Genomic DNA, 15,387 nt, shown 5'->3' with positions numbered 1-15,387 from the left:
AGTTACAGGTTCTTCTCTTAATGTTTGTCTTAGCAGTGGTTACTGTTCATCAAAATGGAGAGAACAGGTAGCATTGAAACCACTAGGCAGAGAAACAGCCCAGAGAAAACACTCCAGTATAAACCAGAACTATACTATAAAGGAGAATGTGAAGGTTTTGATGCCTGAAAGACTAGATAAAATAGTACTTAGGAGTACAGCTGTCTTAGTGATAGTGTTGTTTATGTTTGTATGGTGTAATGATGGTCACAATAAATATTTAAGAAATAGTAGGTCTAACAAACTCAAAATTGCCAACCGACTGAATGACAGTAGTAGTGAAACTAAGAGCTACATACCAACATCAGTTCTTTGAAATAATCCTTCCTTTACTGGTGCTGTGTTAGGGATTAGTGCTGTGTTATGCCAGTAAAATCATTGTTATGCTGAAGGTTTTCAAAAGCTCCAGTTGCAAGGCTACAGGATTTCTTCTGTCCTGTTTTGACAGATACTAAATGTTGTTTTAAGAGGTGCAATTGCTTTATAGCCTACTTACCTTTTACCAGTGGGTGTTGTTTGAAATGATAGTAATTATTTTAATGAGGGAAATGTGTACTGACTGGCATTCCAGATCTCTCTCAGAAATTTTTGAGATGTTTCCTTTTCATCCTAAATGTGGGAAATCAGGTCTGACATTGCAGCTGTCCCCCTTATGCTGAACCATGAATGCATTCTGAGATTTGAGTGAGGTACTAGCATGAAATTTCAGTTCATAAATTTGTGAGCCAAGAGCAGGGATTGCAGCTCAGCTCATGAAGATGATGTAGCAGTGTAAGAATAATTCAAATGATAGTTGGTAAATCCTATTTCCTTTTGCTGTCCTGAAACCCAGACTCTTGTCTGTTTACAGTGTAGGGTCAGTGGCATTTGGGCTGTGATTACACATTCATCAGTGCTGCAATCTGAGCTGCTGCCTTAAGCAATCTCTACCCCTGTTATTCATGTTTCCAGCTGTTTGGTGCTGTGTGTTAGCTTGGCCATTTGTGCAACTGAACAGTGAACTGATTGAGATACTAATCTGGCAGAGGGGCTTCTTTTATTCTTCTTTGGTTTTTTATTGTGGATTGTTTAAGTATTTTTCCTCTTTCTTTCTCCTTCCCCTCCTGGATTCTTTGTTTTGTTTGTTTGGATGTTTTGTTCTTTTGGATTCTTTCTTCTTTTCTGGTTCTTGGAGGTTTAAATTTTTTTGTTGTTGTTGAACATGCCATTTTATCAGTTGGATCAGTTCCCTGAACTGATCCACAAATGGTGGATGCTTGTACTGGCATGACATGGGGATTGAATTTACATGGACACAAGCAACGATAGCAGTAGGAAGAGCTAGAGGTGGAGACTGCATAAGGTGATGCTGCTGCCAAGATTGCTCATCAAACTGTAACTTTGCAGTGTAGATGTCTAAATCTGCAGTATAATACTGAACATTTTAGCATGCTGCAGTCAACCATCTTGTCCTGTTTCTGTCAAAATCCTTTGGGTTGTAGAACTCACTGGTATAAGAATAGCTTTAGTGATAGAGACACACTTAATTGGTATCCCACAAGCAAGATGCTTTGGGAGTTCTTACTTCAAATTAAACATAAACTGCTATCAACTCTTAACTAGTCCAGCTGGGAATATGGAAGGAAAAATTAGATGTACTCAGATTTGCTGTCATCAGAGATCCTGAATTGCCCTTGCAACATCAGAAATTTGCACATCTCTGTTCTTTCTTGGGTAAAGTTATCAGTCTTCTCTTAACTGTTTCACTCACAGAATCAAAGAATAAATTTATGTGGGTTCTGACCGTGACTAAAAGAGTTTTGTGTGACATACTCTTGAATATAACTGAAATCTCTATGTTTAAATATAACTTAAAATTATTTGTTATGTTTTTTCAGTTGGTGAGGAAGTGAAGGGAACTTGGTACTTTCACAAGTATGGACAGATGTTTAAGCAGTATATTGCAATCATTTTCTTAATTAAAATTTACACCTGCAATTATTGCTTACCTAAAACCACTGAAGATGTATCTTTCAAGAAAGATCACCTAATCTTAGTTTCCATTTTTAGATATACTTGTTTCTAGGTGCAGGGTGCCCTGTAAAAGATGGCTTTGCTGTTTCATATAAGGGAGTGGGTTTTTGGCTACAGTAGGAATCTTTTCTAGAAAAGGTGTTCTTTTCTATTTGTCTTGTGAGCTTTAGGCTGTACGGGCTTTTTTTTTTGTGGTATAATTAGATCATAACAAAATGCCTGTAAAAATATGATTTGGAAACATGCATTTGGGGATTGTTTTTGTTTCAAGGAGTGTTTGGTTGTTGGGTTTTTTTTATTAATTTTCATACACTGAGATTTGTTTCTATTCTACTAGGTCCCTTTCTTGTGTCCTTAAGATTGTGGCTCTATTGGAATAGCAGTATAATTAAAACTTAATTATTTTGAAATTTATTTTGCACAACTCATTCTATAGATATTTTGCATAACAAATTTTACAAATATAAACTGAAATGTATCTAAGAAGTAATTACAATATAAGAATTGTTTTGAAGCTGCGTTTAGTACCAAGTGGAAAATGTCCAGAACCCAGATTTGTATTTTGTGACCTTAAATTCCCATTAGATATGGTCATATAAGAATGTGGACAGTAGACAGCCTTCTCTGTCAGCTCTGTTAATAAAACATCAAAATTTGGTAATTTTGGAATATACTCAAAACAGCTCAGTCAGGAGAAGGAGACTTTAAGACTTCTTGTTACTTTCTGCCTTTTCTTGTTGGATTTGCAATTTCAAAAGCTTTGTCAAGAAATATATGTTTGCAAAGCCTGAGTAGCAAGAAGGATTAATTGATGACTTTCTGTACTAGCAGACACCATTTCAGAAATTCTGTTGTGTGTGTACATGCATGTGCAAAAGCGAACCAAGAAGCTTCATCAGATAATTTATGATGTGGTTATAGCTTGTAGTGTTCTTTTAACAGCAGCACTAGATTTTTCTGCATGTGTGAACTTTTTCAAGTTGGAATTCTCTTTTCCAGAGGGTGAATTGTCTTTGATTTTTCTGTTACTTCTTCCAGGTGTCGGATGATGGTCGATATGTCTTGCTGTCTATCAGGGAAGGCTGTGATCCAGTGAACAGACTGTGGTACTGTGATCTACAGAAGGAGTCTCAGGGTATATCAGGTGTGTGTTGCTTTGTAAGCTTGCTTCCTTTTAAGGCAATATAAAATTTGAAATACTTTATGTTTGAATGAAAAATATATATATATATTGAAATACATATATATATTGAAATACATGTATTGCTTAACCACCTTCATGCAGAAATTAGATAAAATAAGCACTGCTAGCATTCCATTTTCTGTTATGTATCAATAGATGAAAAACTCCATTCTTCATTCTGTAGTTTGTTTAAAAGGTCACAAGGAAAAGTTGGTATAGTATAAGCAGCTGTACCAGTGTATGTTCAATTTCATTCTACACCACTAATACTTTTCCATTTAAAAACTTGTTTTGTATTTTAAAAATTTCATGTATCTCCCTTCAAGCACTGATAGCACTTTTTTACAAAAAGTGACTAACTTATAGATAACATTTTTTTTCTATGTATAGTGCTAGGAAATAAAAATCCTCCAGTGTGATTTGGTAGCACCATTGTTGTTACAGTAGAAGTATCAACTCATATTTCAAATGTGCTCTCCTGAAATGCTCCTTTCTTGCCTTCTAGTTGGAGTAGCCTTTGGCTTTTGTGTATTAGGCTTTGTAGTCACAATGGTGTGAGCTGAAAGTATGGCACTTTCCACCATATGGCTGTTGTTAATTGTTGGCATAGTGAGCTGGTTTACTGATTGGTAGTTTTGTATTTCCAGAGCATTGGATTATGGAAGGGTATTCCTCAATGTGTGTTTTGCATAGAACACAACTTAGCTTTTTTGATTCTTGCAGCTTCTCTCTTCGGAAACTTCAGAAACAGAATAAACACTGCAGGTGCTCTTTGTTGAATATTGGATCTCAAGAAACTTGTTCTCTTGTTTATTAACAGCATATTTCAGGCTAAGGAGGAGACACTATTACTGACTTGTCTACAGCCAAACATCAGCCAAGGCTGCCAGCAACTTCCACAGAATTGCACAGTCAATTCTTCGTTATTTGTACATACCCGGTCAGGCAGGGCACCTTTCTTTCTTTGGCTCCATTCTAGATTGCTTGAGCCCTAGATTACATTGTCCTTCCACACAGAAGGCATCACAGTGGCTAGAACTTCCACTGTAAGGAGCATGGCCTGTGAACATGAGTCATCTTCCAGCTGTCTGAAGAAGGCATCATCTACTTCTTCCTACTCAGGAAGTTGATAGCATGTACTACTACATACAGTAGACTACTACTATGTGCTCTATAGCACATAGTAGTATTTACCACTGCAGTAGTACCCATGCTAGTCTGCCTGTTAAGATTAACCTATGAGCTACTTACCATCTCCTGAACTGTCCCAAGGCAGAACTCCACAAACTCCAGCTGTTCTTTCACATAAAAGAGAACTCACCTCCTCACCTTGCCAACCTATCCTTACTAAACAACCTTTACCTGTCCTTGGTAGCACAGCATTCCTGTGAGCTATCCCACCATGTCTCCATTTTCCCATTGAGGTCATAGTCCAGAAACTGCACGAGGACTTCTAACTCCTCCTGTTTGTTCCCATGTTGTGTGCATCAGTGTAGAGACAGTTCAGGCAGGCACCCAAGTGTGCTGATTCCTCAGTACAATTTTGAGAGCTTTCTCCATGAGGCTGTTCTGCTGGCACTTCCTTCTTTACATGGTTATGCTTGGAGAGACTCCACTTCAGCTCTGTTTTGTGGATTGCTGTGTTCTTTCATTCTTACCACCCAGGCCCTTGGCTTGCCTACCCCAGCCACGTCTTCCTTACTTGTTGAGGAAATCACTTTCTCCTGTTTTTTCTAGTTTAAAGCTCTGCTTACTGGGTTGTCTAACCTGCAAGGATCCCTTTGCCTTGCTTAATCCAGTGGACAACAGAATGGGGTAACCTATAATTGCTGCCAAATCATTGATTTTTCTCTTGGATGTGTATGGATAAAAAGGACATGTGTATGTCTCCTGTTCCTTATTTGCAACCTGCTTTCTGTGGAAATAAGAGATGCTTAATCCCACTTTGCTTTTGGAAGCATTGGCTCCCAAATGCAATCAGTGGTAATGGAAAAGCAGGAGTCCCAGTGGTCCAAGCCTAACAAGAGTGTGTGCAAGGTCAGCTGGCCAGGCAGACGTGAGACCATAAGCTTGTAGCATAAATTTAATCTTGTTATACCTTGAAGACTCACTCAAATGGACACCCTTATGGATTCCTCAGATGTGGAGAATGCTTCAGAAGAAATTTTTATCATCTTAGACTTGAGCCACTTTCGGGCAAAGTTCTCTCCCTTGTGGATTCTCAGAGATAAGAAAGTCAATGAAGATTTGTCTTCCAACTTTGATATTCATAACAGCTCTCTCCTGTGTGAATTCTTGGATGACACTCTGTTTATGCTGAATCTTGATATAATTAAGTTAGAATGTCAAATGACTTTATACAAACCCATACACCACTAGGTTCTGCTGGTTCCAGTGTTCAGAGACTTGTGTCTCTTTGTTGCATACAAGACTCTGTGTACTCACTTAAGAGGACTTTTAAGATGCACCCTTCCTGTACATCTGTTTATTTGGATCATTATGGTGTTCAGCAGGGCTTTGTCATCACTGGGAGGTTGTGGTGACCTGAGATGATGAAGTTTCAGAACCCATCTGTGGATTGAAAGGAACAGTTACAAGCATAGCTACATTTCTATAGAGTTCCTTAAACAACCTGGTTTTTATTCTGATTTTTCTCAGAAGTGCCATCTGTAAGTCATAGATCAATTCACAGTGTGTTAGACAAGTGTGCTCTCAGAGTTGAAATAAAGTCTAACAGGGAAGAGTGTTAAATAAATAGGGAAATGCATTGTAATATTGTAGGCAAGTAATGTTGGCTGATAGGGAGGTGTATGATTTAAAGGACCCATAGGGTGGACAAGTGGAGTAATTCTGTTAGGTTTTAAATTTGTAAACCCATCTTCTTGAATGGGCTATTGGGTATGTAATAATAAGGCTAAATTAGTCTAAGCCACATGTTCATCCATCAGTTGTTACATCACTGACTGGTTTGAGATCTAAAGTGGATGAGATGATTAATGAATTTTCTTACCTTGTGCTGTAGTGAAGGACTCTTCTTGCTGCCAAATTCTGTGTTGGAGGTAAAGTGAGAATCACCTCCAGACTGTAAGTGTGATAAGGTGATGGACTGAATGTACCTGTTTGGACCATTAGCTGAGGCTCCTGCTCTCCTGTGCTCGCTCAGGATGATTCAGTCCATGTGAAATACAAGTATCTCTCTGGACAGATTTGGACCCCTGTGCTGGTTGCAAAAAGTGGCTTGTGGCTCACATGCTTCTAAGATTAAAGGGAGAAAAAGAAAAGAGAAATACCTCACAACTGAAAGCAACTTGAAAAAATTAAAGCAGGAAATCTGAAAAAAATGTACAAAGTTGAGGGGAGGGAGAAAATTAACTGATTAAGACACAGATGTTTGTGAAGAAGCTGTCAGAAAAAAGAGAACTAGTTTCAGGACTATCTGAGTGAGTATTGGTTATTTCAGAAATTGTACTGACTGGCAAAGGGGGAATGAGGGAAGCTGAAAAATGAAAGAAAATGGATGATATTATAGGTAGTCTAGGATCTAGCAGGTAACACATCTGATATAGATGATGTTTTAAGGACAGAGTGATTTTACAGTGAAGCTTCAATTTAGTAACCATGAAGAAAAAGTGAAATAATATTGGAGAGGCTCTGCTTAATTCAGTCAAAATGCTTTTGCATCCTGGAGATGCTTGCTGTAGGCAGAGGTGCAAATAAGTCTGATTTTGCAACTGAAAGCTGGAAATGACAATTGAATTCTTAGTTACTTTTGTTTTTAGCACCTTATTAAAGTGATATTGACTACACTGCTTCCTGAATTGTTGAAATTAATTGACCAAGGAAAAGTTCTGTTAAGAGGCAGGACTATGGTTTTGTAATGGCGAGGAAAAAAGTAACAGAGCTAGTAATCAAGGGAAAGGACCTAATATATAGAATGTAGCTCAGAAATGAAAGGACAGAGCTGGTACTACAAACAATCTTGTAGTAATTTTGCACTTAGGTTGTTCTGTCTCCCTCTTCTTTTTTATCCTTCCTTCTGTAATAGACCTCTTATATCCATGTTCCTTATATCACTTCCAGTGTTTGGACTTGTCCTTGAAAATCCCACAGAGGCTGGTTATAGAAGTGTCCTTTATACTGTTTAATTTCTATGATACATCAGAATTAAGTCCTGTTTGAGCAGCAGGTCAAGATAAATGCACATGTATGTATTTATGGACTAAAGGCACACAATGCTCATAGAAGCTCCTGTGCTCAATGTACTGACTGTATCACTCTGTAGCAGCATCCTGGCTGTAGCAGCGAGGATAAATAGGCAGACCTGACTTCCCTTGTCTGGATGGAGCAAAACAAAGATTAGGACTTCCCTCAACTATGAAGGAATCACAATAATAAACTATTCCTGTATAGGTATTTTATAGGCTAGTTACCTGGTACTGGCTCTTCTTGTACTCGATAGCAATATTGTGGTTTCTAAGTTGAGGCTCTTGGATTCAGTGAAAGCCATTTGTGTTTCCATGAAGTGATTCATAGTTTGGATCCTTTTGATAGTATGATGTACAGCTTATTTAGAAACAGTGATTGTTTTTTATAATTTTCTCATTTCACTGAGACTGAAGAAAAAGATTTTGAAAACTTCATGCAATCTGGCAATATTGCACAGGATATATAGTGGTTGGTATGTGGCAGATTTCATAGGATCAAATAAAAATTAAGTCTTCTCTTTCATCTATAGACTTTATTGGTAGAGTTTTTCATTATTTTCATTTTTGGGGACTTGTTTGATTTAGCTGAACTAGTCTACTTCTGCACACAGCTGGACATGAAATTATATGCTCATTAAATATTTCAAGTCTGGTGTCAGCAACTTTCTCATACTTCTGAGTTTATTTGTATTGTAAGATCATAGTTTAGAATAAGTAAATGTGCTCTACTTAAGGATTGTTAGAATTAAGGTTGGCTAGCTGATTTGTGGGCTTTGCTTCTAACTTGCTGTAGGTAAGAGATGTGGCACAATTTTTAAAAAATATTTCTACCCATGTGTTAGGAGACTTTTCTTGCTCAGAATAAAGTTCATTTTGTCTGTCTGAGAGACAAAAAGAGGCCTTTTCCCTCAAAGAGCACGGTAGCTGGTTGAATTATTTTGCTTAAATTTGCAGGGTAGAGTGGGGAAGCAGATTGAAAAGGGGGGGTATCCATCTTGGGAAAAGAAAGAAGAAACAGGAGTGCAAAATTAAACAGTGTGTTTCATGTGTGGAAATAAAAAGTGGTTAATAAATATCTGCCAACTAGAACTTGGAAGATGGCTGTGAATTCGGGGTGAGTCAGCTACTGTGGGATTCATCAAGCAACACAATATAGCCCATAACAAGCTTGCAGGATCTCAGATATTTCTTTCCCCAGTAGGTGAAAGGAACGTGTAATCTTCCATTTTTATTCTTATTTTTATATGGCACGTTTTTATAGCAAGAAAATATTTCCTTTTTAAATTTCAAATTAAACTCAACAGTTTGTGGCTGTTTTGAAAATCTTAATCCAACCAGATAAGCTCATTCAGTTGAAAAAGCAAAGCTGTAAAACCCTTTTTTTTTTGCCTTCTTAAATTGTGAACTTCTTCTATATTTATGCTCAATTACATGCCTGTCCCATTTTTGCTGTCTGTCTAGACAATACAAATAAAAAAGTAAACTTGTACCTTTTCAATCCAAGACACTAAAAGGGATTGTTCCACAAGAATCATCAAGAGATACAACAGAATGATTTTGCTAACAATCTAAAGTAAATTGCTTTGAGGAAGAGGAAACCTCTGGTTTAACTTTCTCACAATTTATCTTTTTATGAAACATGGTTTGTCCGATATTTGCCACTTAATTATTGCTTTAGTAATCTTGAGTTAATGCATTTCATTACCTTCCTGCACAGCATGAGTTGTTGCTTCTTTTTGCATATTTTAAATAATAAGTGAGATGATAATGATGTCATCAAAGACTCTCTGGAAGAGAGAACATTATATTAGTTTTGTAGTACTGAAGGAAGTTGTGTCCTGTGCATTCATAGATTGTTCATGCATTTCTCAGGCTGTGAGTCAACAGATGTTAACTTGTCCTGTGTTGTGTGGGAAATCATCTTAGTCGCTGAATGGAGATCACATCTAATAAATGAGAGTAGACTATTTCTAAATGTTCAGGAGACTTAAAAGGATTCAACTTGTCTATTTCTGCATCTAAAAATTTAGGTGCATCAATAATCTTCCCCCTTTACTGTGTCACGATATTTTTGTCAACAGCTGTAGACCAATCAAATTGGCTGTGCAGTCTCCTGTGATATTCCTTGTCAGATTGTTGTCCTCAGAAGATAATCTACACAACAGTGTTTCTGTTTCTTTCCATGAATGGTACAGGAAGCATCTGAGCATCTTTTCTGTCTCCCAGATTAGCTAAAATGTTCTTCATGCTTTCCTTCCCCCCCTTCACAGGGTTTCTACTGTATACAGACTGAGTCATTTTCCTCTTCAAATGTTCAGGTTTTTAAGGAGGCCATTGTGAGCTACTTGTGCCAAGAATGCTCCTTTTTAGAATAGAAAATCACTGTGCTAAGTAAGCTATGACAAATATGTAATAGCTTCATTTTAATGGAGATTTTAAATTAGTCTGAAAAGATAAGAGATTTGGGGAGATATTGTTTCCCTTCCTCCCCTACTACCATAGGAGTTTTGTGAAACCCACCAGAGTAACCCAGTCCAGTTTTTGTGACAAAATTTTTGTTAGAAATGACCAGGTTTACCAATTGGAATTTTATATTTACAACTAACTTAACCAAACACACCTTTAAAAATATTTTTATCTCATATCAGTATTTTACAAATACTCTATTTCTCAAGACCTGAGGTCATAATTCACAGTATTGTGGCAAGACAGTGCTGTAAGAAGACCCCCTGGGAGCAGACAGCTGGCTGCTCTTTAAGCTTTTGGGGTAACTCCCTTGCTGTACTCTGTTTCAAGTAACTGTGGATATGGATAACTCTTCCCTTTGTGCTTTGTTCTTCCTCTTTAGTTCCTTGTGGGGTGAGGTTTAGAAAGATCAGGGACAAAATTATGGGATTTTTGTCTGGATTTGACCACTCTGTCAGCCAACTGATAAAGTTTAATTTTGCCTTATGAATCAGTAGCAGGGGTGCAGTGCCTGCTGGGTCAGGAAGGACAGCACTGTGGGTTCATGACCAGAAGGTTATTCCCTCATTCAGTACTCCAGATTTCCCTACTTACCTTGCTAAGCTGCTCATAGGCTTTTCAACTCTTGGCTCCTGTAACAAACAGTTAAAAGTGATCTAATGCTAAGTATTTCTTAAAAAACCCACATATTTATCCAGTAGCTGAGCACTGTAAGGCACAATTTTTGGTAGTTATTTTATCAAACTTGGCTTCCACAAGACAGACAGCACTCAGGTTTGTTTGTTTGTTGAACCAGTCAAACAAGAAAACTTCTTTCAATAATCACTTTGCTTAACTGTTCCTGATATACCTGAAAATGCCTCATAGTAGCCAAACAGCTGGATACACAGTAATCAAGCAATTATTAATTAGCAAACTTTGTTGTACACCTTACCAAAAAAAAAAAAAACAAAAACAAAAACCAAAACATCCAACCAACCAAAAAAAACCACCAAACAAACCACAAAAACAGTGCAGTTATTTATGTAGCATGTCTCTTCATGCTCCTGTGCCTGGTAATAATTTTGTTTTTCCCTTTTCTTGAGAAATGAGATTGTTTGTTTCTTTTTTATTAGATTGTCAGCCTTGACTCTTTACTCTTTTGAATATGTGATTTGGTGCTGCGAAGAAGGAATTTAGCACCAATCTGTTGGTGTGAAACAAGAAATAAATGAAAGCTGTTTAATCACCCTTGGCTATGAACATAGACCAGCGTGACCTGGTCTATTGGTCTTCTTGAAGTTGTCCTTGGTATTGACCTTTTTTTTTATTTTGTATTGTGGTTGCAGCTGGGAAGCCTAATGAAAAAATCAGGATCCTCTTGTGAACACTGTAGAACTGTTTTATGAGTTACTGACTCAGAACTCTGGCCAGAGCCCCACTTTGCTCTTCCTAGGGGACCTGAAGCATGAGTGCAGAGGGGAAAAAAGAAGGGGTATAAACCAGCATGGGGAGCAGAAGAGGTGGCTCTTCTCATAGCCTTTGGGTGTGTAGAAACATAGCCTTAATGAAAACCTGCAGTGATTTCTGGAATGCAAAAAGCTGAGAGGGTTGGCTAATTGGAAAGCACACCTGAGTTGTTGGATTGGAAAGGAAGCTAAACACAGATTTGTTTTAAATAGGAGGTACAGGAGTTTTCTGGAGAGAGAACAGTGATAGGGGCTCTTGTGCTTGGGTACTGGGCTGCTTGGAGGTTGGTGGTTTGTGTCTGGTGGGAACAGTGTGAGGTGGTGAGAGGACACATATACAGGAATAGGAGCTAGAAAAATACTTGAGAACCACTGGCTTGAAAAGATGTGATAAAAATGGAGCAAACACAGAAGTTCACAGCTTATTCATTTTCAGCTGGAATTGCTTAGTCATTGTCAGCTGGAATTGCTTTGTGTTAGACTGGCAGGGAAGGGTTGCAAGAAAGAATTTAAGAGCAAGGCTATCAGTCAGAATTTTTTTAAAATTTTCTTTCTGTGTTTAGAATGTTGGGCTTTTTTTCCCCCACACTAAAAAAGCATGTATATGACTTGAGGGCAGGTGGAAAAAGTTAATGTTTGTCCACTTCAGTGTTGAAAAAAGGCTTGTTTGGCCTTTTGTGTTTTAGCTTAGTATTGCAATTTATTGGGCTCTCTTAATAAATAAATAAGCAATGAACAATGCTATATACAGTAACATCAAAGGGATGAGTCAGTATGTGTGTGCTGTGTAGCCTGAAATAGTGGGTCAAAACCTTTGTAATGAAAATGAACAAGAGACAGTAGACATCAGCTAGAAAGTGGAATGTGGTGAGAGGGAGAATACTCTTCCATGTTTTGAAAAACTTTTCTGTGATTGAAGTAACTTTTTTTTTAAAGTTTTAAAAATGAATATCAAAACAAGGCTCTTGTAGCCTAACAAATGGGGAGAAAAAAATTAATTGTCTTGAAAAATTTGTGGAAGGATCAATGAGTGTTTAAGAAAAACATTTCATATCCCTTAAATGTCAATTTTAGAGTTTTGCTTTCACTGTATTTTTTTAATTTATTATGCATAAATATAGGTATAAATACATACTTTATGTGTATTTCTTTTTGGAGGGAAATTATTGGCAGTAAAAATAAATAAAATTAGTGACAAAAAAAGCACTACAGGGTGTCATCTATTTGAATTTCTGTAAGACCTTTGATGTGATCTCCTACAATATTATCTCTAAATTGGAAAGATAGGACTTTGATGGGTGGATTTTGGGGTGGATGAGGTATTTGTGGATGATCACATCCCAAGGGTCAACAGCTCAGTGTCCCAATGGTCAGGGGTGATGAGTGTCTCTGGTCCAATGGGTGCTCAGGGGTCCCAGAGTGGGAGCAGTGCTGGACAGCAATGGGATCGAGTGCACCTTCAGCCAGCCTGCAGACCTCACCAAGCTGAGTGTGCTTCGTTCCTGAAGGACAGGATATTGTACAGATGGATCTGGACAAGCTCAAGGAATGGACTCATGGGAACCTCATGAAGTTCCATCAGGTCAAGTGCAAGGTGCTGCACCTGTGTTGGGATAACCCCCTTTATCAAGGCAAGCTGCAGGATGAAGGGGTTGAGAGCAGCCCCTGCTGGGTCTGAGAAGGACTTGGTGTTGGTGGATGAGAGGCTGGACATGACCCAGCAATGTGCACTCACAGCCCAGATAGCCAGTTGTATGCTAGGCTGCATCCAAAGCAGCACGGGCAGCAGGATGAGGGAGGGGTTTCTGTGCCTCAGCTGTGCTCTCATGAGACATCTGGAGCACTGCATCCAGCTCTGGGGACCCCAGCACAGAGAGGACATTGACCTCTTGGAGTGGGCCCAGAGGAGGACCACGATGAAGATCAAAAGACTGGAGCACCTCTCCTATGAGGAAAGGCTGAAAGAGCTGTGGTTGTTCAGCCTGGAGAAGAGAAGGCTTCAGGGAAACCTTGCTGCTGCCTCACAACTTCAAGGGAGTCTGTAAGAAGGGCGGGGACAAACTTTTAGCAGGCCTTGTTCCCATACAAAAAATAGTAATGGCTTTAAGCTTTAAAAAGGGTTTAGGTTAGACAAAAGAAAGGAGATTTTTACAAGGAATGTGTTAAAACATTTGAACAGGTTGCCACAACACAAAGAGGTGATGGATGCCCCATTCCTGAAAACATTTAAATTCAGGTGGGCAACTGGATCTAGTTGAAGATGTCTCTGCTCATTGCATGGGGATTGGCATGGATGACTTTAAAGGACCTTTCAAATGCAAACTATTCTATGAAATTAAATAGCTTGCTGCTAATTTGAGCAAGGACATCTTCACGTTGCTGCTCTCTGCCTGGACATTACATTTCTAAATCACTGAATCATAGAATGTTGAGGGGTTGGAATGGACCTTAAAGATCATCAGTCCCAACCCTACCTGCCATGGGCAGGGGCAGCTCCCTTTAGACCAGGTTACTCAAAGCTTTATTCAAACTGGCTTTGAACACCACCAGGGTAAATAGTATTCATAATGAAGTTATTTTTTTGATGAGGTATTTGTGCTTTCATCTGTTTGTATTAGAGAAAGTGTAGTGTGAAGGAGAGAGATTAGCTTTGATGCCTGCTTTTCAGTTGCTGTGTTCTGCTGTCTGAGGGCATGAGCTATAACTCTCTCAAAATCAATCATCTATATTCTCTTCTCCTGTCTTTTGAGTGATTATCCCAGTGGAAGTAAAATTGGAGCCTTGAAAGTGATTGAGAAATGTCTGTTCATAAAAGTGCTTGATTTCTTTCTTCTGGATTAATCTTTGAATATAACTTGACACGTCTAACTTTTTAACTCAAAGGAATGAAGATTGCTCCCTTCCATTTATTTATATTTTAGATGGCAAATACATTAACTTTCCATGATCATTGAGTAGCTGTCATCCATCATCTGCAAGATGAGTTGTACCCTCTCAATACAAATACAAAAGTTGCATTCCTTTAAGAACATCTTAATATCTCCTTTACAGTATTTCCTCCCTCAGATGTTTATAGGTGAAGTCAGGTCCCAAGACATAGAGAGATCTTGCTTTTAAAGAAAGTCCAAATTGTTTGAAAATATCTCTGGCCTTTGGAGATCAAAGTGAGACAATTAAATATTTGTGTCTTTGAAGAAAAAAGAGGGAAAAAACCTTGAGTTCTTTTCCCTAGCTGCCTTGCTCAGAGCAGGGGCTTGGGAGCAAGCTGAGTCTTGCATGATTCAAGAAGAAATTAGATTTTGATGTGGAAGTAGATGTCTGAGTGAAGGACTCTGCCATTCAGTTCCCAGAATATGTTATGAACATGCCACAGGGGCCCTGAAATAGTCTCTTCCAATCTGATGGATGCTGTACACCATGAGATTATCTGTCTTCTACTGAATGTAAAACCTACTGTGGATTAGCACTGTGAAACGCTGTAAAAGGCTGCCTAGAGAGGTGGATGCCCCATCCCTGGGGGTTTTCAAACCTGGGTTGGACAGGGCTTTAAGCACCTGGTCTAATGGAACATGACCCTATCCCCATGGCAGGGTGGTTGGAGCCAGATGGCTTTTAAGATCCCTTCCAACCCAAACCATTCTGTGATTCTATGAAAATCTAGGAGTTAAAAAATCATGATCTTTCTGTAGGTAGAAATTTATTTACTTAATGTGTGTACTGTAATAAAATGTGGTATCATTCTTTGGGTTAGAAAACCTGTCCTGCTGTTATGAGCCAAGCCTCCTGGTTCATTTCCTGAGCTTTCTCAGCACTGCCCCATTTGTAGAAAAGCTGTCTTGCAAAAAATGACGAGACAGAATGGGATTTATGGAGATGAGCATTTATATCTTCACCTGATAATTTTGACTGTTAGAGCACATGAAAAAAGCCAAATGCAAAGGTTTGCCTTTTGAAAACTTTTTTTCCCAGTATAAGATAACCCTAACATTAAACCCTGTCTCTCCAGTAGGCACAGGCAAGAGGTTATTTGCCA

General features: G+C 38.4%; 1 protein-coding gene across 1 annotated transcript in view; it reads left to right on the top strand.

The window, feature by feature from the left end:
- The window catches only part of PREP (prolyl endopeptidase), an 87,792-nt gene that overhangs the window by 20,228 nt on the left and 52,177 nt on the right, over window positions 1-15,387 (top strand). Inside the window, exon 7 of the mRNA XM_066547545.1 lies at window positions 3,091-3,196. Within this exon, the coding sequence (XP_066403642.1) occupies window positions 3,091-3,196 (106 nt within the window). The remainder of the gene's footprint in view (window positions 1-3,090; window positions 3,197-15,387) is intronic.

Source organism: Molothrus aeneus, chromosome 3 (genome assembly GCF_037042795.1).
Source record: "Molothrus aeneus isolate 106 chromosome 3, BPBGC_Maene_1.0, whole genome shotgun sequence".
Classification (NCBI taxonomy): Eukaryota; Metazoa; Chordata; class Aves; order Passeriformes; family Icteridae; genus Molothrus; species Molothrus aeneus.
This window is presented reverse-complemented; position numbering and strand designations above follow the sequence as displayed.